The 26,636-nt window shown below is 46.1% G+C and overlaps 1 protein-coding gene across 1 annotated transcript; it reads left to right on the forward strand.

Moving 5' to 3' along the window:
- Positions 1 to 16: 16 nt before the first annotated feature.
- Positions 17 to 26,636, forward strand: LOC142010495 (gamma-aminobutyric acid receptor subunit rho-1). Its single transcript, XM_074988849.1, has 8 exons — positions 17 to 50; positions 9,242 to 9,309; positions 12,205 to 12,428; positions 19,271 to 19,353; positions 20,106 to 20,246; positions 22,686 to 22,838; positions 25,220 to 25,416; positions 26,037 to 26,636. Exons 1-8 carry the CDS (start codon positions 32 to 34, stop codon positions 26,322 to 26,324), a joined length of 1,173 nt encoding a protein of 390 aa, XP_074844950.1. The 5' UTR covers positions 17 to 31; the 3' UTR covers positions 26,325 to 26,636.

The raw sequence follows: 26,636 nt of genomic DNA on the forward strand, positions 1-26,636 counted from the left end.
ACTTCTGAGAATAGATGACCATGATTTCAGCATGAGACCAGGTTTTGGAGGTATGAAAAACATAGATCTCATTCTTATTTTCCAGAGTATCTTTTCTGTAATATGGTACCAAACAGTGTCTGATTGGTGAATGGACTGACAAGATGAGAATAGGAAAGAGCTGTTAATTGGGAAAGGTCATTTTTGTTTCTCTTCTGAATTTACAGCATGGCACAGCACATTTTCATGATGGAGGAGGCTTGCAACAACATTGCCTTCCTCTGAGGACTACTAAATAATTCTCAGCAAAACCATAAGAACTCAAAGACATCATTTATGGATTTTAAATACCCCTCATACTGATTTGAACCTTTGACGGGTAAAAATATATATCCCAGGTTCAGTTAATATTTATAGATTACTGTGAAATCGTAAAGTTATATCTCACTGTGACAATGTACAATACGTGGTTTCTTATTATAAACTCTATTATTAACTTTTTGCTCATGTTTTGCTCAGAGTCCTGCAGTCCTGTGTGACAGCAGACCAAGCTTTTAGAGCTAAAGGATTAAGGAGAACATGCTTTCTTATGACCCACTGGATTAAAATATGTTGTAATTTATCTACCCTTCCTGGCTGACAGATGGTCATTCAAATCCAGGATACCATTATACATCATGATGGGGGAAGCTTTTATTACTAAATGCTTGATATACACAATACCAGTATTTCAGTTCATTTTAAAATGGCTTCAGTTTTAGGACAGTCCATGAATATTGTCATTGTTGATTATAATGAACATCTGGTATTGTTACTGATGAAGATATGGAGTGGCTGCTCAAAGTCTGGAGGAGCAGGAGGAGGAACTACAACAGTCGATCTATAGAAAAGCCAGTGTATGCATTAAATGCTGGACATCTAATAATGCTGTATGTCTAAGAGTCCTCACTAAATGCTGGCTGTCTAAAAACCAGAGGAGTTTGATACCAGCTGGCAGTTCTGTTAGCAGCCTGAGAGGAGACAGCGAGCACTGACCCACCGAAAAGTCCACTTCCTTGTAGAGGCAGCCCATGCTAAATTTGCTGTGACCCAGCCAACGCCTATTCTGTGTATTACCAGAATGTGCTCTAGGGCTAGCAGAGTGCTATCACATAGCAGAAAGGAATTTCATAAGATTGCATGCTTCAGAGTCAGTTTAAATGCCTATGGTTAGCACAACCCACTGGCTACTCTGAAATGAGCAGCAGGTCCAAAAGTGTATCAACATGACTGTCCTGTGACTCCTTTTCAATGTGTTACAGACTTTCCTTTCGCAATCCTGGGTTCTTTATCAGTTCATCTCTTCTGCTGTATTTGTATTGCACCACTGAATAGTGCCTGTACTCTGCTCCTCAAGGCTTTTGACGGTGGTGGTGATGCTAATCTCCTCCAGTTCAGGCTGTGAAAGTAACACACAAAAGGTTGTGCTGTTTTCTCAAAGCATAACCCACCCCCACCACACACACACACATGCCCCGGACAGCTCCTCTGGATTGGCTGCTTGGTCTCCCCTTCCTGATTCTTCAGTGAGTAGCAGACCCCTCATTCTTTCTTCTTGATTATTCAGAAAGGTTGCAGAGTGGGGGCAGCAGAGAAGCCCCAGTCCTTCCTGCCCCTCATTAATGGATGTTTTTTTTTTCTGGGCACCAGATATGGTACCCACAATGGGACTTAGGTGTTGCAATGCTGAGCACTCCATTACCTCCTTTTGCACCTAGGAAGTCACAGGCATGGCACTATGATTCCCAGAGAATGGCTAGAGTCAGACATTAAGCACATGATCCGAAAAAGCCAGCACACTGGCAGGGGAGCTAATTAAGCCAGCCAATGGAAGGTGCTGACAATAGAGTGGTGTGCTAAGCTCCCTCTTGCTCATGGCTTAATTCCAGGCTGCAGAGTGGCACCCCTAGCTCTGCTTAGTGACCCACAAACAGGAACCTGCAGCCTGGAGTCAGGTGCTTTAGGGGCTTCTTCAGGGGAAGAGTTAGACGCCAGCCTTGTCCCACATGCAATAGTCTGAAAATGAGGTAACCGCTGACCCACCTGATAACATACAAGTCAGTGGCTGGCGCACCACCTGGGATGTGGGAGATCAAGGTTCGGTCCCTCTTCCTCCACCAAAGAAGAAGGAAAAAATTTGGACGGGGTCTCCAACCTCATGGCAGAATGTGTCAACCACTGGACGCCCTCAGTCTCTCTGAAGTTGTTCTGGTGGATAAATAATGAGACTATAGCAGTAGAGACTGGAGGAACCCCCCCAGGTGTCCCACCTCCCACATGAATGCCCTAACCACTGGCCTCCAGAGTCATTCTCATGCAGTCTCTTTCTCTCATGCCAAATGATTATTTAAGTGTTTGTCTACAGTCATTGGGCTGAAGAGACAAGGTGTGTGGAAATGTCTCTGTAGTCCACTGTATAGGAAACCCCTCTGGAGGTGAGAGATGCCAGGTCCAGTCTTCTTGCTACAATGCGTACATTATCATAATACAAGGCCCTAAAAGGTGCCCTACTGGATTGGGTGCTGCATGCGATAAGTGTTCAGCTGCCTATCTTTATCTGACTCTTGACCCCCTCTGGGTTTAAGCAGAACATAGACCTCCAAGGCTGTGTCTACACGTGCCCCAAACTTCGAAATGGCCATGCAAATGGCCATTTCGAAGTTTACTAATGAAGCGCTGAAATGCATATTCAGCGCTTCATTAGCATGCGGGCGGCAGCGGCGCTTCGAAATTGACGCTCCTTGCCGCCGCGCGGCGCGTCCAGACGGGGCTCCTTTTCGAAAGGACGCCGCCTACTTCGAAGTCCCCTTATTCCCATGAGCTCATGGGAATAAGGGGACTTCGAAGTAGGCAGCATCCTTTCGAAAAGGAGCCCTGTCTGGACGCGCCGCGCGGCGGCAAGGAGCGTCAATTTCGAAGCGCGGCTGCCGCCCACATGCTAATGAAGCGCTGAATATGCATTTCAGCGCTTCATTAGTAAACTTCGAAATGGCCATTTGCATGGCCATTTCGAAGTTTGGGGCACGTGTAGACACAGCCCAAGTGCCCAGAGAGAGGCAGGAAGGTGCATCTCACAGGCTTAAACACAGGTACCTGTGAAATTTTCATTTAGAAAACTTAGGCGCCAAGTGAATTTGGATGCTTGCAGTGTTCAGCAGTTTTGTACATGTAATACGATCCCCAAAATGGGATTTACATGCATAAAACAGGAACTTGGGTTCCTAATTCTGTGTAATTCCAAACCCATAGACCTCTATGTTATCTGACTGAGCTGTGAAATCTTAGAGAGGTAGTTGTGTTAGTCTGTATCTTCACAAAACAAAAAAGTGGCCCTGTAGCACTTTAAAGACTAACAATATAATTTATTAGGGGTGCATATACACTAGGAACTAACTTCAAAGTTAACTTCGAAGTTAGGCACTACATCAAAGTAGCCAGCAGATGAGTCTACACACACATTTTCCCTTACTTTGAAGTTAACTTTGAAGTAGGGAGCCCAACTTTGAAGTCGTTATTCCATTCCCAGGATTGGAGTACTGCCCTACTTCAACGGTTAACTTCGAAGTAGGGTGGGTGTAGAAGCTCAGCTTCCAAGTTGCTTACTTTGAAGTTGTACTTTGAAGCAAGCAACTTCAAAGTTATTTTTGTAGTGTAGACACAGCCTAGGTGATAAGCTTTTGTGGGACAGTCCCAGTTGTTCGGATCTGGAAAATCCTGATAAATGACAAATGAGACAAACAGAATTCATCAGTTTATATTTCATTTTTTTATTTCTTTCTTTTAAATTCTTTTGATCTCAGTTATCATTTATCAAGATTTTCTAGATTTGAAAAGGTGGGTCTGTCCCACGAAAGCTCCCCACCTAATAAATTGTATTGTTAGTATTTAAAGTGCTACAGGATGCTCTTTTGTTCTGTGAGATCTTGGATTCTGAGTCATATAAAACTATTCCTTCTGCTTCTCTGACTCTTTAATAATGTCTTAACCACTAGTAAGAGTGAGTCATTTCACCTTCTCTGACATTTATATTTTAGGCACCCTAATTTTTCTTAGAATTTGTCTACATACATTTTTGCACCAGTTCAGCTACAGCAGTTTAGAAACTACTACAATTAAATCACAGCAGCCCCTTACTACTGACACAGTCATATGATTAGTAAGCTGTATATACTGGTGTAGTTTATTTAGGTAGATAAAACTAGGGAAAAAACTATACTGTTGTAAACCTCATTATACTGGTACGGTGCCTTTTTTTTTTCTTTTACAAAAAAAAAGGTGCCAGTACTCAGCTGTCTCCTTGCCCCCAACCCTCAACCAATCCCATGTCTGGGGCTGTTAAGATGCCCAATACTCAGTACTGGCAAGTACTGGTGGGGGAAAAAAACCCCACTGTACTGGTATAACTTCATCCACACTAGGAAGTTGAACAGTAACTAGGAAGTTGAATTATTTTAGCTGTGCGTTTTTGAACCAATACAGTTAAGTCAGATAAACAACTGTGTATGGACCAGCCCTTAGGTGCAAGTTTCAGTCACCTGGGCTGTGGCTACGTCACAGCATAACCTTGAAATAAGCTACACAATTTGTGCTGTGCACATTGCATAGCTTATTTTGCGTTGATTTTGGAATAGGCTATTTCGGCATGTGGTGCTGTCTAAACAGCATCACATGCCGAAATAAGGCAGCATTTCAAGGCATCCCTGTATTCCTCCTGCAAAGAGGAGTAGAGGGATACCGAAATAGTGTGCCTAGTATCTTGAAAACTGTTTTGAGACAATGGGTGGATTCCTTGGACACGGCAGCTAGTTGGGATACCACCATATCCCGAAATAGCCTCCGCCATGTAGACATAGCCCTAGAGAGTTCTAGCTAGAGCAGCATTTAATTGCCACATACATTTCCTCTGAAGACTTTAATACTATTCAGCTAAGTTTAGAATTTAAGTTCCACCCTTTCTCAAATTCCATGTGGGCAACTGCTGTGATTGTGTGCAGTGGTGTGCACTGTGCTTCCAGAGGCATTACAGTCAAGTGGTCTGATATTACGACTGTGGTGATCTAAACTAGCTATTGTCTATCAGACATTTTGTGTTGTCTTTTGTGTCTTAATGACATAGCACTGTCCCAGTTTTGCCACAGGGCAACTCTGTTGTCTAATGGGATAATGCTCCAGATACAGCTTTCGGCTGCTCTAAAACCCTTCAAAATAGCTGACAGAAATTGTCCCAAGAAAAGATTTTACTGGAGCCCCTTTGTCTTGTTCAGATCCTAGGACCCACACAGCTACAACATCACTGCAACCAAGTCTGGCAATGCAGTTTGTTTTGCACTGTTTGAAAGAAGAGGTTTTTCCTTTGCAGGTCAGGGACAAGTTTTAAAGGAATAACTAGTTTTTCTTTCACAGATTAGTCTAATTTATTTTCTAATTCATAATTCATACTGTATTAATTAAATTGTGGAACAGCATTATCACCAGCATCCTTCCATATTTACCACTGGATGAGATTATACATAATTTTCTGTCAGGTTCAGTTTGATTATTCAGCACAGACATAACAGACTGAGAAAGGTTCCAGGGCATTTGTGTGCGAAGTTACTAAAACATAATTCAATAACACCAGGACATTTAATTGTCTCATGATAAATTAACAGTAATTAAAGTGGAATGATTTTGTAAAAATCCTAGTGCTGCATTTTTTCATACACTGAGCAATGTAGCTGGGCAGAAATCGCTTTGTCAGAGTATACCTGGCTTTAGCAGTTGTAAAAGACCTGACTTGGGGTTCTTTATCTTCTATCTTGCAATGCATCAGCAATTAAAAGATGTTTGCAAAACTGAGGCATTTTGCTATTCAAAAGGGAATATACATTGCACACAGTTAACGTATCAAAGACTGCGTCTATACTATAGCTTTGTCAACAAAACTCATGGAGCGTCTACACACAAAAAGGGTTTCCTGACAGTTTTGCAGCAAAACCAGTGACATCCGCTGGCAGCTGTATGCTTCCTTATCACGAGGCATAACACCTGTAACGACGGGATGCTGCCAACCAAACATGAATGTAGATGATCTGGGACCTCCTCTGTGGACAGAGAGGTCCTCCATGGCACCGTACAGCTGGAGCCGGGAGGCGCTCTCTCCACCAGAAAAAAGGCTCTATGATCTTTGCCTATGGAGGCCCTTAAAGGCACAGGGAGCCCAGGAAGTCCATTCCAGGAAGCAGACAGCTTGGAAGCCAGCCAGGCTCCACACTGTCTGCAGATACACCCCAGTACCCACTCCCTGACCACAGAGCGATGGAACAAGTGGCCAGAGATAACCCCCTACAACTGGACCCTCCAGAAACCCCACCAAGAGGTTGCAGGACCCACCCCAGGGCATGAAAAAACAGGTGGCCTCCTGGTCTGGGGCAGAACTCAAACACTTGCTGGACATGTGGGGAGATGAGGCTGTCCTACTGGTCCCCTTGGCAAAGTGGTGCAAAGCACCAGGCTGTGCCCACCTCACCACCCTTCCCACACCATGGTGAAGCATACCCCGTGTTCCACCATGGCCCGCATATGGAGGCAGTACCCCTTCCTATTAACATACTGGGTCGCGCTGTGGTCCATGACATGGATCGGGATGTGTGTCCCATCGACTGTGCCAAAGCAGTTTGGGAAGCCCAGAGTAGTGAATTCAGCCATGGCTGCGTCCACATCCCCAAGCCAAACAACCCTCTGGAGCAGGATGTCACTGATGCCTTGAGAACCTGCACGAGGAAGAGACTAAACAGACATGAGGAACTGAGTGGGGAGGTGGCCAAGGGGTTCTGGAGCCCCCCCCCGACTCCCCTGCTGGCCTCTTTTTCCCCCCAGAGTTCTTCTGCCCCCTCAAGGCCGCACCCCACAGCAGCTATGTGGTAGGGTGGGATGACGTGTCCACCCAGGGACAGAGCTCCCCTCTTGGCCACCCACCCCCTTCTCCCACCAACCTCTAGGGGCCCCCCCGGTGACCCTCACCCCCACTCCCTCATGTGAGGCCTGCGAACTGAGGGTGCTTTACCTGGATGACCACAGCCCAGACAATGGACCTGCCCACCCCGAACTGATTTCTGACCCTGTGGTAACAGTCCGAGCTGGCAAGCTTCCAATAGGGCTGTGGCCACACTTTTTTCCACGGGGATGGTGAGCCGCTTGCATATGTCCTCCTGGCGTAGGGTGGGGGTGAGCCAGCTGTGGAGCTCGAGGAATGTGGCTTTCCTCATGAGAAAGCTCTGCACCCACTGCTGGTCATCCCATTCGCCCATGACAACTGGTCCCACCAGTCGGCACTGGTCGGGTAGCAGCGTACCTGCCCGATGCTCTGCGGCACAGGGGAACACCTCTAAGCTGTGTCTACACGTGCACGCTACTTCAAAGTAGCAGCACTAACTTCGAAATAGCGCCCATCGCGGCTACACGCGTCGGGCGCTATTTCGAAGTTAACTTCGACGTTAGGCGGCGAGATGTCGAAGTCACTAACCTCATGAGGGGATCGGAATAGCGCCCTACTTCGACGTTCAACGTTGAAGTAGGGACCGTGTAGACGATCCGCGTCCCGCAACGTCGAAATTGCCGGGTCCTCCATGGTGGCCATCAGCTGGGGGGTTGAGAGATGCTCTCTCTCCAGCCCCTGCGGGGCTCTATGGTCACCGTGGGCAGCAGCCCTTAGCCCAGGGCTTCTGGCTGCTGCTGTGGCAACTGGGGATCCATGCTGCAGGCACAGGGTCTGCAACCAGTTGTCGGCTCTGTGTATCTTGTGTTGTTTAGTGCAACTGTGTCTGGGAGGGGCCCTTTAAGGGAGCGGCTTGCTGTTGAGTCCGCCCTGTGACCCTGTCTGCAGCTGTGCCTGGCACCCTTATTTCGATGTGTGCTACTGTGGCGTGTAGACGTACCCTCGCAGCACCTATTTTGATGTGGTGCCGCGCAACGTCGAAGTTGAACATCGACATTGCCAGCCCTGGAGGACGTGTAGACGTTATTCATTGAAATAGACTATTTCAATGTTGGCTTCACGTGTAGACGTAGCCCTAATGTGCTGGGCTCAGGGCCCCCAGTGGCAGGGGGGCATGCAGGACGCCAGAAAAGGTAGGCTACTGCTGCTGCCAGGGTAAGCAGCAGCTGCTGCAGCTGCTCCAGAGTCCAGGGCATGTCCAGAGCCTGGCCCTGATCCATGCCTGGGTGCACAGCAAGGGGGACTGCCTCAGGCCACTTGCTCTTGTGGCTCCTGTCTGTGCTGTCCCTCGCGGGGCCTTGATGTCTCTGGCGTGCAGGGAGTGGCTGTTGGAGATGGGCCTTTAAGGGCACACCTGGCTGGAGCTCCCAGAGGGGCTTGCCAGTGATGCAACCCAATCTGCGGGCTTCCGGGTTCCCATCTGTCGACAGAGAGCCCTGGGCTGTTTGGACACGCTGTCAACAGAGCGGATCGTTGTTCTAAGCCGCTTGTGTGTGTAGGTGCAATCTGTTGACAGAAATGTTGTCGGGTCACCACTTCCGACAGACACTTCTGTTGACAGATTGCTGTAGTGTGTAGATGTAGCCAAAATGTTTATACTGAAACAGATGTGTTTCACAGGGGGTGGGGGAACTTCATAGGAATTACTGTATTTATCAGAACAAGGTTCCTTCTAATCCCATGTTCCAGTTCTGATAGTGCTCACTTTCAGACACCCATCCTGGACCATGATGGACTAGCAGATGTGTGTGCTTTTATAAAGGCTAATTAACTCGTTTCATTTTTCAGTGGCATTAGCATTCTCATGAATCTATTGAAAATCATTCCATGAGACTGAATTTTCTCCTGAGTAGTACGTAGCACGAACCTTACCAGGTGGTGTGTATTTTAGAATTATGTATGGTTGTGGTGTTTGTTTGTTTGTGTTGTTATATGGGCTGGTGGGGGATTGGGTTGTTGGTTGGGCTTTTTCTTGTAACCTATTTTAAAATAAATTGTTAAGTGCTCTGTTGTCATATAAAATATTAATGATTGTTTAAGGAGTTACTACTACAGAATAATCGGCAAGAGGACGATTCAGTAGTGGATCAGTCTGAACATTTTGGTATGGATTCCAGTCTTTTACAATCATGGTTTCTGTTCCAAACAGAACGGACATTTCCCTCTCTATCCTTTTCAGTGCATTTTAGCCTTGAGTTAATTTGTGGCAGCAACATACACATTTAAAAATTATTTTCTGTCTTGCAGGTCCTGCAATTCCTGTGGGAGTAGATGTACAAGTTGAGAGTCTGGATAGCATTTCCGAGGTGGATATGGTACGTGTCTCTCCAATGACTAATGTAAAAACTCAGCGGTTAGCACGTTGGCCTTGTAAACCCAGGGTTGTGAGGTCAATCTCTCAGGGGAGCCATTTAGGGGTCTGTGGCAAAGAAAAAAATCTGTCAGCGATGGTGATATAAATCCTTCCGCTAGTACAGGGGATTGGTCTTCACGACCTCTCAAGATCCTTTCCAGTTCTGAGATAGGCATAAATGATCTCAATCTACTCTGTTTCAGGACTGTAATGTCAGGAAGGACAGAAGAACGAATGCCAGCTAAGAATTGCTCTTTTCTGTAGAACATTGTGATGGTGTTTGGTGATTAGAAACTCTGCTAGCAAAAACCACAGGCATATCAGCTTTATAGCACAGCTGTTTATGAAGAGTAGCCCCATATCGAGACCTGAAATACCTGCAATTTCCATGTCACCAAATTAGGCAGATCATCCGTTGGGAAAGGGATTCTGAATACAAAGAAGAAACATCTTTTCTAGAATCTGCCTTCTGAAGAGGTGAAATTCACTTGGGGAACCCAGACCCCAACCCCCATTACCCTCCTCTATCAGCCTCTCTTCCTTACTGACTGCTTGGCTACACAGCAAAGCTATTTCAGAATTAATTTTGAAATAATTCTGCTGTGTAGACATGGTATTTCAGATTAGAGCCCCTGGAAGCAGTGTTCCAGGGACTCTAATCTGAAATAAATTCTCTTGCATGTAGACATTAAGTTTTGCTTATTCCAGAGCTTTCCTGTAGTGTAGATGCATTACTTTGGAATAGCTGATTTTGGAGTAATAACTCTGGAATAAGCTGTTCTGGAATAACCTTGCTGTGTAGACATACCCCTACCGACCCAGGTGCTGGCCTGCCATCTGATTTGGCCAAACTGGGAGCACTGATTCACACACAGGGATGCTGGACCTGCTCACACCTTTTACGGCCCTCTCCCAGCTCATTCTCCAGCACAGAACTGCTGGCTGCTGGCTGGTTGGCTGCATAAATGGCTATTACAGGAGCAGGAATGAAAGACAGGTGGTTTCCAGGAACCACCGGCTTCTTTTTTATCAGCCGCCAGAATTCATCTCCATGGAGAGATGACGGGAGGAAGGGTCTAGAGTCATGTAGCATTCGCCACCCCACTGCCTTCTCCATCCAACTGTGGATTGGTGTGTCCTACCCAGGGCCGTCCTTATGAATTCTAGAGCCCGATGCAGCCGGAGCTCCTGCACCCGCCATCCCCATTCGTGTGCATATGTGCGTGCGCACGTGTGTGTGTGTGTGTGTGTGTGTGTGTGTATGTACGCGTATGTGCTCAGGGCTATGGGGGCAGGAACAGAGCAACCGACGGGGGAACAGGAGGATGGGTGAGTGGTGTAGCCCGCCAGTGTTGTGGCTGGGGGATTTTGGTCCCTGGGACCAGGCGATAGGGTAGGAAGCTGGGGAATTTAGATGCCAAGGCCAACGGGTGGAGCAGGGAGCTGGGAGATTTGAGCTGCTGGGGCTGAAAGTAAGGGTGGGGCACCGCAGTAGTTGACTGCCAGGGCTGGGTTGTGGAGTGGGGGGAGTGCGAGAATTTGGGGGGCTGGGGCTGGGTGGGGGTTCAGCTGCTGGGGCCAGGCAGAGGAGGGGGGGAATTTGGGCCACTGGGGCCAGGAGGCGGAGTGGGGGATGAAAGGCCAGGGGACTGGGCCTGCTTGAGTGGGTCACACTAGGCATGCACCACATCAGGCACTACTTACTTGGGGCACAGTGGTGCCCCACTGATGGGGGAGGGACAAAGGGAGCAATTGCTCAGGGGCCCAGCTGTACGAAAGGGCCCAGGGCTCCTGGCTATTGCTGTTGCCAGAGCCCTGGGCCCTTTAAATGGCTGAAGTAGTGCCACACGGCATGCTCTGGACAGCACGGGGGGCTGCCGGGAGTGGGTCTGGTGAGGGCCAGGTGGTTCTGCGGGCTGCCTAGCCCCAGCTCCACCCCTTCCACCTGAGGCCTGGCCCCTTCTGGGCATGGAGCTGGGTACCCCCACACCTTGCTCAGAAGCCCAGCCAGGCTGTTGGCCCTCCTGTGTAAGAGGATGTATTTTAGAAATGGATTTTCCACTTGGAAGGTCTTTGATTTCTGAATGACATAAGATCTTTCGTGCTAATGAAAAATGAGCCAGAGTTTAACAAGTGCTGGAGGCTTAAGTGAGGCAGGATTCGGTGCTTAACTTGTAATTCGTAATGGAGAAAGGAATTCCTGAAAAGTCACATAGCTGCAGTACTGTGCCTAGTCCTGGCCCCTGATTTCTATAAGAGGTCAAGAAACCAAGGAGAGCAACAAAAATGATAGAAGATTCAGGACACCTGCCCTGTGGGGAAAGGGTAAAAAATTGGGCATGTTTAGTCAGGAGAAAAGAAGACTGAGGGAGAAACTGATAACACTCTTCAAACATGTTATGGACTGGAAATGAAGAAGAGGGTGGTCAACCGTTCTCCAGGAGTGCAGAGGGTAAGACAAGAAGCAATGGGCTTAATCTGCAGCATGAAGGATTTAGTTGGGATATTGAGAAAATTTTGTCTCTCTCTTAAGACAGGCAAGTACTGGAAGTACAAGCTACCAAGGAAGGTTGCAGATTCCCCACCGTTGCAGGCTTTTAAGAATAGGTTAGACAAAAAACTGTCAGAGATGGGCTAGGTATATGTGGTTCTGCATCAGTGGAGGGGCTGAATTAGATAATCCCTCGAGGCCCTTTCTCTGTTACTTTCCAGCCCTGAATTTCTATGATTCTATAATTATTCTGATTTAAATTAGTGTGGACATATTTGGATCCCGCTGATAATAAATGCAGTGAAATGTTCTTCTCAAAGATTACCTCATGATGTGAAACCTGTTCCTTTTGTTGGCTACTTTCAGGACTTCACCATGACCCTTTATCTGAGACACTACTGGAAAGATGAAAGACTGTCCTTCCCAAGCACCAACAACCAGAGCATGACGTTCGATGGCAGGCTAGTGAAAAAAATTTGGGTCCCCGACATGTTTTTTGTACATTCCAAGCGCTCCTTTATCCATGACACCACCACCGACAATGTCATGCTACGGGTCCAGCCAGATGGGAAGGTACTTTATAGCCTCAGGTAAAGTGGAATTCACATTTATTCAGGCCCACGTGTGGGAATTTCGGGGGTAGGGGTGCTTTTTAGGTAAATGTGGACCATCCCCCCCCCCGCAGCAGGTCCTAGCCTGCCCCCCAACCCTGTCCTCCAGCTAGCTTGGCCCTGCCCCTCTCCCCCAGCATCCTTGCTGCCAGAAGCCATGCTGGTGCACAATGGGACCCTGCTGCCCCTACCCACCCCCTCCTAACTGCCCTGCATGCCAGGGTCCTGGCTGCTATGCACCCAGGGCTCTCCTAGTTGCCCCCAGTCCCGCACATGAACCATGGCTCTCCCAGTGGGGCACAAGACGGTAGGAGCAATGTTCCTATGAAGATTTTCCATCCTTGGATGGGCTGAATTTTCATTTTGGGCTGGTCAAAATTTCTTATGTGCAACACCAATACCAAGGTAGTGCATGTATGTCCTCTACCAGTACTAACAAAAAAAACCTAGATAAAAATATATATTATTAAGAGTCCAGAGGTGTGGAAGAAAGTTTATTAAAATAAGGGATAATTAACAAGGAGCAATGCTTGTGATTAAAAACAAAAAAAAGCAGGCCATTAACCCTTTAAAGACTAACAAAATAATTTATTAAGTGATGAGCTTTCGTGGGACAGACCCACCTCTTCAGCCCACGTGGAAGTGGGTCTGTCCCACAAAAGCTCACCACCTAATCAATTATTTTGTTAGTCTTTAAAGTGCTACTGGACTGCTTTTTTGTATTAATAGAATATAGACTAACACGGCTATCTCTGTTACTATTCAACAATGCTTGTGATGTTTGTTTAATATGAAAGAAAAGGAAAGAAAATGAACACTACCCTCGAAGTACCCATATTAGCATCCTTCCTAACAACTGAAGCAAGTGAACACACCAAGATGTGTATTATCCACACACAGCTCAGCTTTAAGATGCTAAACAAATATGTGAGTCAACTAGAAACAGTCCAAAAAAGTTATGGGATGGAGAGTGGAAGGCTCAGGGTAGTGGCTGGGGAAGTGGGGGTACAGGATTCAGGTTTGGGGTACATGAGGTGCTCAGGGTATGGGACTGGCGTGTGTAGGGGTGCAGAAGTTAGGGCAGGGTGCTGGGGCTGTCAGGGGTTCAGGAGTAAGGGTTGAGGTGTGTGAGAGGCCCAGAACAAGGCATCAGGTTCATGAGGGGCACAGAGCAGGGCCTTGGGGGGTAAGGGAGCGTACAGAAAGCAGGATAGAGGGCTGGGATTTGGGGGGGGTAGGGTCCAGTGTGTGTGAGGAAAGGGGAATGGGCCACCCCTGGTTCGGCCTCCCCACCCCTCGCTAGGACTAAAGATCCTCCCCTCCCCACCCCCTACTCAGCCCGAACACACACCAACTTGGCCAGAACACCCCACCCCTCCTCTCTTCCCAACACCCAGCTGAACTTTGCCAGGAAGCCAGGGGAGGAGGCCACCACCACAGCCTCCCCTGCCCCACCCCACCGTTTGTTCTCCCCAGCCCCTGCTCGGCCTGAATTCCGCCCCCTCCAAGTGCCCATGCTTGGACCAAAGATGCCCTTCCCCCCTCAACGCCCATTCAGTTTGTATGCTCCCACCCTCACCTGAACACCCCACTCCCGGCCAGCGCTAGGCCCACCCTGCAGCTGCTGTTCTCGCTTCCCCCCCCAGCCAGCTGAACTCTGCAAGAGAACCAAGGGGCCTTGAGTGCTGAAGCCCTTTTTGATGCCAGGGTGGGGGCTTGTGCTGTCACACCCCTCACACGCCCCTCTGGCGTCCAGGCCTCTTATTAGTGAAATGAGACTGAAAGGGGTTGGGTCGATTCCTGTCATTTACTGATCCCCAGAGGAATCAGTCGGGGGCCGCACAAAAGTGAGAAGTGAAAAGAAGAAGCCAACAAAACCCAAAAACCTCACGGACAACATGGTCCCCGACTGAGAAGCAGAAAAAACACATTCCCCTCATTCTCTTCACACACCAGTGGCCCAAGGGGGGACCCAGGCTAATAGAGGTCGTGGGCCCCCCAGGCTCTGGGGTGGGGCAAAATGAGGGGTTCAGTGTGTGGGAGGGGGCTGCCAGGCAGCAGGCTTGGGGAGTGGGGTCTGGGCAGCGAGGAGGGTGCAGGAACAGGCTGGAGGTCTGGGGTCTGGGCAACGGGGGGGTCTCTTACCCGTGCCGTGCCCCAGGGGTGCATGTGGCTTCATGTCCCCTGCCGCTTGTGGGCACTGCTCTCCACTGCTCTTATTGGCTATGTTTCTAGCCAATCAGAGTGCCGGAGAAAAGCACTTCCCTCTGCTGCCACATCCCCAGACCACGGGAGTGGAACAGAAGCGCACAGAGCCTCTCCGTCCCCCACCAGGCGGAGCCTGTGGGCTGGAGCTGGCCCATGGCTTGCCTGACACTGGCCCGTGAGGCTTGGGGTTCCCCCTCCCACAACAGTGAAGGTGGGGCTGGAGTGCCACAGTGGGCTCCCCAGTGCTGGGGGAGAGTGGGCTGAGCCTTGGGGGTCAGATCCAGGCAAGCTAAGGGCTGCACCCAGCCCAGAGACCACAGGTTCCCCACCCCATTGTAAAGTTTGTTATAGAGTTCTGTGTGTGTGTGTACGTGCATACACGCACATCAATGGATAAACCACTGACCATCACAGAAAGCATTTCAAAATGCATCCAGTAGATGCTCATAAAGCAGCAAAGTGTATGGAAAGGCAGAGTGGTTCAGTAATGTAAATACAAGTCTGCAGGTCAGGATTTGAACCCTGTTCACCACCACTACTGCCACTGATAATTCAGCTTTAGGTACTTGTCATTTACTGACCTCCTGCAAACAGAGCACTGCCCCTACAGCCTGTCTCCTCTGTGCAGCGCAGCCTTGGAGAAATGCCTCTCTCTACAGCCCTTTCAGCAGCTGATCTCCCCTATTTCACTCAGTCTGACTGACAGGTCTGGAGGCACACTAGGGGGGGCACAGGCAGGTTTCAGAAGCTCCTCCAAGCAAGGCTGGCATTAGACTGTCTGGGGTTCAGTGTAGAAAGCCCACCACGGGGGGCTGAAGCCTAGAGCCCTGAGCCTCACCAACTGGATCTGAAGCCAAAGCCTGAGCAACATAGCTTGGTGGCACTCTGGAAAATTGCCTGCTTGCTACTCCCGAATGCTGGCCTTGGCTTTTAAATGCAGAAAACCAGTGGTTGTGACACAGGTGCTGTGGCATTCCTATAGCACTTTGCAGGGGGCAGGGCATGTCTCAGAAAGAAAAAGGTTTAGAACCCCAGCACTACTGTGCTATCACACGCACTCACATGCACCCTCCTGCAACATTACAAGTTCTGGGGCCTTTGGGACCTATGGAGGGTGAGGAGCAAGATTTGGCTCATAGAACTCTATATAGGCCCTTCCTCGGAACAGTTGATTGTATGTAGAGTGTGAATACAGGGGCACATTCAGTCACACCCTTATCCAGCTACTCTGACTATGGATCTTAAGCTAACAATGGAAATGCCAAAAGTCATTCTAGCAAAAGTCCTGAGAAATCCACATAGGCTAAAAATTACAATGCTTACATTGGCAGCTGTTGGTAAATCAATAACAACCCTCGGTAATGCAAGCTGTATTATGGTGAGAGCTAAAGTCTGACTGGGATTTTTCAGACATGTCAAAATGTACAAGATATATATGTAACTGATTATTAATATTTTTACAATAGATTTGACAGAAAACATAACTTGAAATGTGATGAAAATCTGAAAGCTCCCAGACTGTCAAAAATCCTTTTCCCACTTTCGAAAACAGACAAGAATTGGATGTAAAGAATATGTTGTGGTTCCGTATCACTCGATGCTGTAATACCTTAAACAGACACTTACGAAAAAGTCTTATGTCAGTGAAAGTTTTGGCTGCCTAAGAAGTAGAGGATCTGAGTCTGGGAATAGCTGAGGAACTCCAGTCCCACCACACACAGAAACTTGCATGATATATAAGGGTTAGTTATACCCCAGCCCCATGCACAAAAATAATTTTACACCTTTTAAATGGCAAGCTAAATAGCAAAATGTATTTTTTCCACAACACACTGAGCACTTTATAAATACTGAAGAAAGGAGATTAATGCAACTAAAATGAAAAGCACTTTAAACTATTTTGTTTAGAGATTAGTCTGAATTTATACAGCGTATCCCCGTTCAGGTTCTGAATTCTGTGGATCTGAATGTCTTAGCTCTAAATTCAGTCAAAACAGATCCATGCTCTCCTGAATGAGGTGATTTTAAATCTATATCTCAATTCAATCCAAACTTTCCCAGATTTCATTGTGGTTGGACTTGGTCCTTATGGGAGGTGACTGAGCAACCACATAGATAAAGTTGCATTGAGATTTGCACTTTGAGCTGGATTAGTAGAGGAGAAGGACAGGAGGTCTGAGCTGAGAAGATGGGGAAGGGAATTTATTTTTAAAGATGAACACAATAAACAACCTTGTCAGTGTTAAACTGACCACCTGATCCTATTGGTTGTATGATACCTTCACCAAATTTTGACTAAGAATCTTCACTCTTTGGGCCAGAACTGTGTCTTCATTTGTGTATGGAAAACACCTGTCACATCTTAGGTAGCACCACAAGCTAAACAAGAACTCTGAGCACACCACTTGCTTTCAAAGAGTAACGAAAAGTGAGTCTGTCCCACAAAAGCTCACTTAATAAATTATTTTCCTAGTCTTTAAAGTGCTACTTGACTGCTTTTTGTTTTGAAAGCACAAATGAGAGTGACATCACAGGGAATACCCATGTGAGAACAGCTAAATAACAAAAGCTCTTGCAAAAGCACAAGATGTTGGATCCTCAGTTATATAATTGTTGTCCTGCTTCAAACTTGTCAAGACGCATAGATTGTTCTCTCACTATAATCTGTAAAACCAGTCCCATTATTTTCCCACAGTCAGTGCTTATGTCACTTGGGTTTCTAATTACCTGATGCTTCTTGTGCAAAATCCACAAAACTAGCTTGTTAAGAAATAAAATGATTTGTTCTTAATGAGGCTAGAGCTTTAGTTTAATAGGTGGCACATTTCAATGTATCAGAGAGGTAGCCAAGTTAGTCTGTATCTTCAAAAACAGCAAGAAGTCCTGTGGCACCTTATAGACTAACACATATTTTGGAGGATAAGCTTTCGTGGGCAAAGACCGGCATCAACAGTCACGCATCTGACGAAGCGGGTCTTTGCCTATGAAAGCTTATGCTCCAAAATATCTATTAGTTTATAAGGTGCCACAGGGTTTCTTGTTACATTTCAGTATATTTTCTTTTGAAACAAAGTGATTAGGCCTATCCGATCACCTGTGCCCCCTAGTGGATGATATAAATGACAGCTTGCTGGGCTGTGATAACAAGGATACTGTTTCACAGAATACAGTACTGCTGCACTTTATCCATAACACTAGTGGTGTGACTACAGTCATGCAAGAGGTATAGGCCAGGGTTCGTGGGAATGCGACTCAACGAGCAGTGCTTCCAGGGAAGAGCAGGGGCAGCTGGGATGGAGGCATCCCTCCAGTAGGGGTGACCTTGGTGTGAGCAGCTGGTAAGGATATATGGAGAAGGCAGGATAAGATCACAGTGATGGGGAAGGAATGGGGGCAAGACACAAGACACAGCTCCGCTAGGACAGAATGCAAGGGAAAGCATCGACCATTTTGCATGGAGCAGGAAAGAGGGACAGCTGGGTTAACTAGATTGAAGCTGCAGGGAGGGGAGTTGGAACAGAACTGGGTGGAGCTGGGGATGTTTTCGTGCTGTTGAGGGTGGGGGAAGGGGTTGGAATGGACTTCAGGGCTGGGGGAATGAAGTGAGGGAGGTTGGAGAGTTGCTGAAGGAGACTGAGGAGGGGAGCTGGGGAAGGTTTGTGCGAGCCTGAAATGGGGTTGTGGGGTAGACCAGAATGGCAGGGGTAGATGGGGGCAGAAGGTGAGCTAAAAGGTCCTGAAGAGGGAGACTGGATTCAGGCTGGGGAAGTGAGGGCTGGACTGAGGGCTGAGTAAAGGAGAGGTGGGGAAGGGGGAACAGAACTGGAAGGGAGCAAAGGGTCTGGATGGGGCCACGAGGGTTTTTGTTCTGATAAAAAAGCTGTTACGAACTTGCAACCATAGACAAACCCTTTGGAGTTGTTTGAAGGACAAAATCTTACCAGAGACCTCCTGAGCTGGGGTGAATGCTGGTAAATGTGTTAGTGTGTGTGTAAGTCCTGGTATATGTTTCTACCTGTTTCCTCTGTAATACTTTCACCTTAAGAATAAAGATGTTTCGAAAGGGCAGCATGTGAACTTGTAATTGAGGGCAATTATGCTGTTTTTAGCCTGAGGAGGAAGCAAATCAGGTCTGCTTAGGCCATGCTGACTAGCTGGAGCATTCCCAGTATAGGAAGGGACCTGTTCAGCCTTGAAATATCCTGGTAAGAGGGTAGAGAGACATGGGTCTCCACACAAATACTGAGAAGCTGGAGCCTAGATTAAGTGTCCTGCTGGATTTTGACAGTGGGGGAGGGGGGAATATAAGCATGATTACCCTAACTGTTGACGCATAGGACTGACAATGAAAATCAATGGCCTGTTCTTTTCAACTGGAAAGCAGCTGGCAGGCTCTGAAAAGAGATACTTGCCATTTCAAGCAGGCAGATTTTGGACTATGGGCACTATTTACTCCCCTTTTAATTCAACCCCTGGTCATATGTGGGTTTATTTGAAAAAGTAGGGGCTACATTTTATTGGCTACAAAACTATCTTGCCATTTTATTTGTTTTACCTTTACTGTTTTTCAGTCTTGAAAGAGCACATTTTTTAAATGTACATGTTATTTCTAGGGTCACGGTAACGGCAATGTGCAACATGGATTTCAGTCGCTTCCCCCTGGACACCCAGACATGTTCATTGGAAATTGAAAGCTGTAAGTAAACACAGGATACATATGCAGGCCAAGATTTTCGACCATGGAGCCTAAAATTAGGCTGCTAAATCCATGTGAGGAAAGGCACCCAAGTAAATGGCCTGTTTTTCAGAAATGGAAGGCAACCTGCCACTCCACTCGAAGTCAACAAACTGAAAAGAACTGGGGAAAGTTTTTCGCTACCCTCTTTCGGTTACAATAATCTGGGATGTGGTTTGCCTCAAATAATCCCACAACACTGTACTACTCAACAAACAAATGAATGTACCTAACATACGTCACATATTTATCCAGCATATATACTAAAGATACATCCAAACTTAACCCCATGGAGCAACTTTTTCTAAATTTGACCTAACTTTGAATGTCTTGGCTCTCATATGTATAAATATTTGAACAACTATATCCATATTTTCCCCCTTACATTGTTAATAAGCACTTACAACCTTACTGCTGCTTTAACAGTTATGTTTGAATATGGGGTGGGGTTTTGTCTATCTGTCGGTCACCTGACAATACCTAACCCTGTATAAAACTCAAGACGAGACAACTGAATCTAATTGGAACGCAAGAAAAAGAGGTGATTATTATGCCCAACTGCAGCCACCCTAGATTTCTGTGGCTGCATTTACACTATGCCCTTAACTTGAAATAAGATGCCTTTGAAGACATATGGACACATTCTGAATTAGGAGACTTGCTACTATTTGGTATAATGACACTGCACCAAAGATTTACTCCTGCTCTCTTAGATGCCTACACTGAAGATGATCTAATGCTGTACTGGAAGAATGGAAATGACTCCCTAAAAACAGATGAGAGGATATCACTATCCCAGTTCCTTATACAGGAGTTTCATACCACCACAAAGCTTGCCTTCTATAGCAGTACGGGTAAGTGAATTTTGCTAAAGTTGTGAAATTATGATAGATTTTTCTGTCTCCTCTCCCCAGTAAGATGAGATAAACTCTACCTCTGCCAGAGAAAATAGACTGGCTTGCTCTGGGACCCATCAAAAAGTGACCACGAATTGGCCACAAAGAACTCACTAGCAGCTTGTTCAAGGCATTCCCTCTGTGAGGGCTGAAGCACCGACAAAGTTCATGCTGAATTGCAAATAATTACTTAATTATTTGTTCATCACTGTGTGGAGTAGACCTGGTCCATATTCCTACCACAATTCACCCCAGGAAAGGAAGCAGAAGAAGCGAGTTCTGCAGGCTCCCTAAAGAGGCTGCAGGGAAGAGCCAATCAAAGACCAGAAGGCTCTGTTTACCTTCACTGTTCATGGGATAGATCTGCTGAGGTGTGGTAGTCTTCAGTGTTTCTGGTGTGAGCTCTGGTGCCCCAGCCGTAGGGATTTGCACCATCAGACATGCTGGTCTCATCTGGCCTGGTTTTGGGCCTTACCTTTCCTCTTGCGGCAAAACCTTTTTATGAGGCCCACCTCTCCACAATAAAAGCAATTAAGCTTTGCCTGTCTCACCTAGTTCACCCCAGGGCAAACCCCTTCTTAAATGGCCATAGCCTCTCCACAGCTGGGCTTATGTTACTGAGCATGATGCAGCTGGCGCATCTCTGTAACCACACCTGTTATTTGGAGTGGGTCTCCTGCCATCAAGGTTGTGCTGCAAACTGAGTGTCCTGCTGTTTCTGCTAGTTCTCCAACAACTGCATCAGCAGGGCCTGGATCCACTGACCAATCACTTCTTCCATTGTAATACGCCTTGTTTTTAGGGTCTGGGGCCTACCCACCTAACGTGAACTTTGGCTAGCAGGTGCATGTGTGCCTGCACTCTCTCTCTAGCTGTACTGTCTGAGGTGATGCCTGCTGGCAGTTAACTTCTCTGGCAGGTTTCCAGTGATCCAGCTCTCTGGCCACGTCACACACAGTCCATGTGTGAAACAAACAGACCCCTTCAGGGATATGTGATTCAACAGGGCCTCCCTCAGGACAGCCTTTGTAGCCATATTCCTGGGCTCAAGCCACAGTCAGTCTAATAGGGCCGACTGCCACAGTATCCTCCACTGGTGCCAGCTGTCAGCCCTGCCCCTGAGCTTGATCCTCAAACAATCCAACAGAGTCTATCTCAGTATCTTGGTTATAGCCCCTCTTGGCCTAACCTTCAAATGGTCCCTCACCCCTTCTGGGCTCTCTCAAATTGCCCCTGCTCTCATGTGGAGTAGTGACCCCAGGGCTTCTTCCCGGGAGATTTTTCACGAGCCACTTCTCTAGTGACTGGTGGGAGAGACCCAGGCCTGACTACTGCTCCTGGTCCTGACCCAGGGACCCAAAATATAGCCATACTTGTTGCACCCCTTTACAATTACTGCATTTTCCTGGGACAGTTCCCTCCAGCCCCAGTACTTTTACCCTTGTCTCATTTTTCTTGAGTCCTTGCAACCAGCCAGGAGCACTTTCCTTGCTCCCTGATAACTGCCTGCAACTGCTGTGTCCATGCAATGCAATTCCTGCACCGAGCCAGGAGCAGCATTCTTGGAGCCTGGATCCAACCAGCACTGATCTGACCAGCCCTCCAGGTCCCAGAGCCAGCCAGAAGCACCCTCCTTGGTCTTCTGGTTCCTGCTAATAACTTAGTTGCTCTGTCCAACAGCTCCTTTCTATATGAGCCTGGTGATTTCTGATTGGCTGCTCCCTTCAGCCTCTCTAGGCAACCTTGAGGACTCACCTCTTCTGCTCCCTTTCTTGGGGCAAGGTGTGGTAGGATCACTGGACCTGGCACACCCTGTCACACTTCTCCTTTTGTGCAGTGCTGTGTAATGGTAAATTTGTGGAACTATGCAAATAATAATAGCTCCTGCTTGGAAAGAAGGTGCATTACAGCTGGACCTCATGGTAGTTGGGAATCTCCTTGACTAAAGCGTGGGAATATTTACAGGTGGAAACCTAACTGGCCATTTTAAATTTACACCCACATGGTGTAGTGTGGTGCATTTGTTAGAATTATATATAAAATGAGGGTCCTGATCCTATATTGCACCTCTGCATGGAACTTCCATTATTCCAGTCAGAACTGACTGCCAGGGGAGTTCTGTGAACACAGGACTTTCAAGACCAGGAATGATACTTGCTGTAAATCTCCAGACCTGTAAGGTGACAGGACTTCAAGGATATGGAAGCTTTGATTAAGATCCACTCTGCTCTTTAATGGAGATGAATCTGTAAAGGTTACTTCTAATATTTTTCTTATAAGAAAGCATAGCACTGTTCCACGGTACATGTTGAAAAGACTCAGGATGGCCAATGTTGTACTTCTGTATAGTTTTCCTTTGGTGCTAGTTACCCTTTTTTCCTTCTCTCTGTGGTATAGGATGGTACAATCGACTGTATATCAACTTCACTTTACGCCGCCACATCTTCTTCTTCTTGTTGCAAACCTATTTCCCTGCCACTTTGATGGTCATGCTGTCCTGGGTGTCCTTCTGGATTGATCGCAGAGCTGTACCTGCCAGGGTCCCTTTAGGTAAAAAGAATCTTGTAATCAGTACACCTGAGTGACCGTGCACTAGGAAAGAGTACAAGGACAGTCTCATCAGTATTTACACACATCTGATGATGTATTTCATAGCACGCTTTTCAGTCTCTGAATTCATCTACTGTTCTTGTTCACCTTTAGACATGTGGGCTAAGGTAGGCTGACCCCATTTATCCCTTTTTTTATGACTCTAACAGCATTTTAACTGTATTACGCAGTATCACAAATAACAGATGCACACCAAACACAAAGTGGAAAACAACATTGATTTTCACTTTCTCTTACTATATACTAATAATACATAACAAGTACAGCACATTTTCCATCCATAGGTATCAAAACACTTTACAAATTCTAGTGGAAAAACAGATGAAAACCAGCATCAGCAACTCGCTGGTCAATCTTACGATGTTTTTTTTCACCATGAAATTAACTATACTGTTGGAACTCAAATATGAGGTGATACATTTAAAGAAGTCTATGGGATTTAGCTCTCAGTTCTGCAATGAGCTACATGCAGCCAGACCCCTAGTCTTATTGTAAGACTGGAATCTTAGACACTTCCTTCTTATAAAACTGATGTTTTAAAACCCTTACCCTTAATTAATCATTCTTAACATTTCTCACAGACTTTGAGTCCAATCCCACACCCATTAATTTCAGCTTGAACCAGGATCGGATATGAGGACTTACTTATTGCAAATGAACCTGCTTCGTGGAGAGACTGTGTATAGATATAGGACAGATATGAATGAGACATATATATTCACGGTTTTTTTACAAAATGGTTGACATTTATACCATGGCAGTGATATCAGAGGCTTAGAAACCTAGGTCAGAGTTACAACCATAGAGAATAAAAAAGTGCTTGAGCAGGATTTTTTCATTTTTCAGTCACTTTTTTGACATTGTTTGTGGCTACACTACAAAAATAACTTTGAAGTTGCATACTTCAAAGTACAACTTCAAAGCTGAGCATATACACACACCTTACTTTGAAGTTTAACTTTGAGATAGGGCACTACTCCATTCGCGGGAGTGGAGTAAGGACTTGAAAGTTGGGCTCCCTGTTTCAAAATTAACCTCGAAATAAGGGAAAAATATCTTTAGACTCTCTGCTGGCTACTTCAAAGTAGTGCCTAACTTCGAAGTTGACTTTGAAGTTAGTTCCTAGTGTAGACACACCCATTATGTATTTAGACCTACTAGTAGCCTGCATGTGAAGGAGGTAGGTAGGATTATCCCCATTTACAAATTGGAAAAGATAGTAGCGGGCACCCTAATTACAGCCAGACTGCCTTGCACATGGAGTAGTGGAAGAGATGAGGATTAGTACACTCTTGGTGTGTGGAGTAGTACTTTCATCTGTGAGACATGCAGCTTCAGTCAGTGGGACTTCTCATAGAATAATGTACTACTCAACTTGAATATGGATATCAACTGCTTAAACCTTGACCTTTCTGCCTCCAAGGAAGATCACCTCTGGCACATTCTTGGGGAATTGTTGAGCTGGGTACTGTGGCTTTTCGGCTTCTGCTGCACATTCTTCAGGGCTTTAATTTGCTCTGGACACTGAGGTACTTTTGGGTAGATCCCTTCTTCTGCTATCTATCTTTTTTTTGGAGATACCATCACAGCACTGTAGATTTTGGGTTGTACTCCCAAAAGAGTGGCTTTTGCTCTCCTGACAGCGGATATCTAACCAAAGCCTGATGTCCATTTTGGTCAACTGGCGTTGTGGCGAGAATATTTTCTTCTAGTCACCAGCTCTTCCATTCACATTGTAAAAACACAATAGAAATGTTAGAGGTATAGCAAACCATGTGCAATATGAGGTTAAAATGGACACCAGTGTCTATGACCTGGTATGTGACCTCCAGTACAAAAGCAGAGAGTGAGCAGTTGGCACGAAAACACAGGCTGGGGGAATTGTGGAAAGGCACTGGAAAATTAGCAGTGCCTGAGTTGCTTAACCTGCATCCACACTTGAGAGCGCTTGTGTTAGAAACTTGAGTGGTGATAGCGGGCAAGCATTGGCCTGTACTCCTTGCCAGGCTAGTAACCTTTGGTGTAAAGCACCCTCACCTCAACCGTGAGGTTTTTGTGTGAATGGAGGTTCAGATTGGGAACAATCTTAGAGTAAGAACAAAAAGTTAACTTTGTACTGAAAATGAGCCTTTAGTATGAAAACCGGGTTAGAAAAGAGGGATTTCTGGATCCCATTAACCCACATCTAAAATTTAAAAAAAAAAAAAGTTATTTTAAGGATATATTAGAACTTCAGGAATAGAGCCTCATGTTTGCTGTAAAGAACACAGTTTGAATTGTCTTACCTGTTTGTATCTGAATGGATGATGGTGTGTTCCCAGGAATAACTACGGTACTGACCATGTCAACAATCATCACTGGTGTAAACGCCTCCATGCCTCGTGTTTCATACATCAAAGCTGTGGACATTTACCTCTGGGTCAGTTTTGTGTTCGTCTTTCTCTCAGTCTTGGAATATGCAGCAGTGAACTACCTGACCACAGTGCAAGAGCGGAAAGAGAGGAAATTACGAGACAAAGTAAGTTTTCTATGTCCAGTGCCATTCTATATAATTGAAATAGGCATTTGAAGGGCTGACCATGCCTTGAAAGTCTTCACTCACAGTATGAAAAACCTAACCATCTGTGGAAGAATAGACCATGTGCCGAAAGTATCAGTGCAGTATTCCCCATTAGAGACTTTAAGGGTTAGCTAATGTCATCTGGAAACCTATTGCACTGAAGTTTCTTCAGCCTGTAAAGTCAACTGGACAAAACCCCTATTCATATTGTAAGTACGACTTTATGCTATCTTGTCTTTTAAATTCTCTCTCTTTGGAGTTAAGACGCTAACTTGTAAATAGTACCAGATAGAAATAGTATTGTGAATGGAGTGGATAATGAGGAAGATTCAAACACATCTATGCACAGATTAAATATTTACAATGTGCCATTGAAAACAGGCATCCTCTCATGAATATTTGGAATTGTAAAGATGTGGAGCTTCCTACCTTTCTCCAGAAACAGCCTAGACTAGTGCTGCTGCTTTTTCCATTGGGATTTGCCTTCCTCTGCCTGTAAGGAGAGGAGGAGCGCCAGGGCCAGATAGGTGTTTGGCGCTGTCTCATATAATATGTCTCATACTCAACCTTATTCACAGCTTCCTTGTACTTGCGGACTACCTCAGCCCCGGCCTATGATGCTGGATGGCAGCTACAGTGATGGGGATGTGAATGAGCTGGGGCACTACATGTCTGAGAATGGAGATAAACAAGACAGAATGATGGTGCAGCTGACGCTTGGTTCCGAACGAAGTTCAAGCAGGAGGAAAAGCCAGAGATACGTCAGCATGCGTATTGACACCCATGCCATTGACAAGTATTCCAGAATAATATTCCCGGGCTCATACATTTTATTTAATTTGATATACTGGTCCATTTTTTCATAAATAGCTGTTATTTCTCTAGTCAGTTTCCACGTCACACTGTATTACTGTTTAAAATTAAAATCTATCATGCTAACAAACAGAAAATGAAGGCACTGGTTAATGCAATTTGACTGATCAGAATTTTGATACTTTGATTATATAAAATCCATCTGTTGTAAAATATTTCTAGCCACACTTCAGCTCTGAACTAAAAAACTAGGATCCATTGTGTACGTTTTTGTACTAATTTTAAGCTATACTATGTTCCTTCTTGTGCCTCACAGGCCACTCTACTTTATTTTAATAGATGGCAAGAATGATCATCAACTGCTC

Source organism: Carettochelys insculpta, chromosome 3 (genome assembly GCF_033958435.1).
Source record: "Carettochelys insculpta isolate YL-2023 chromosome 3, ASM3395843v1, whole genome shotgun sequence".
In the NCBI taxonomy this organism is placed as follows: domain Eukaryota; kingdom Metazoa; phylum Chordata; order Testudines; family Carettochelyidae; genus Carettochelys; species Carettochelys insculpta.

Bases quoted from the DNA above. Each gene is read 5' to 3' on its own strand.
- LOC142010495 (XM_074988849.1), top strand. The intron at 9,310-12,204 runs GTACGTGTCTCT...GGCTACTTTCAG, and splicing joins GCATTTCCGAGGTGGATATG to GACTTCACCATGACCCTTTA. The intron at 12,429-19,270 runs GTAAAGTGGAAT...TGTTATTTCTAG, and splicing joins AAGGTACTTTATAGCCTCAG to GGTCACGGTAACGGCAATGT.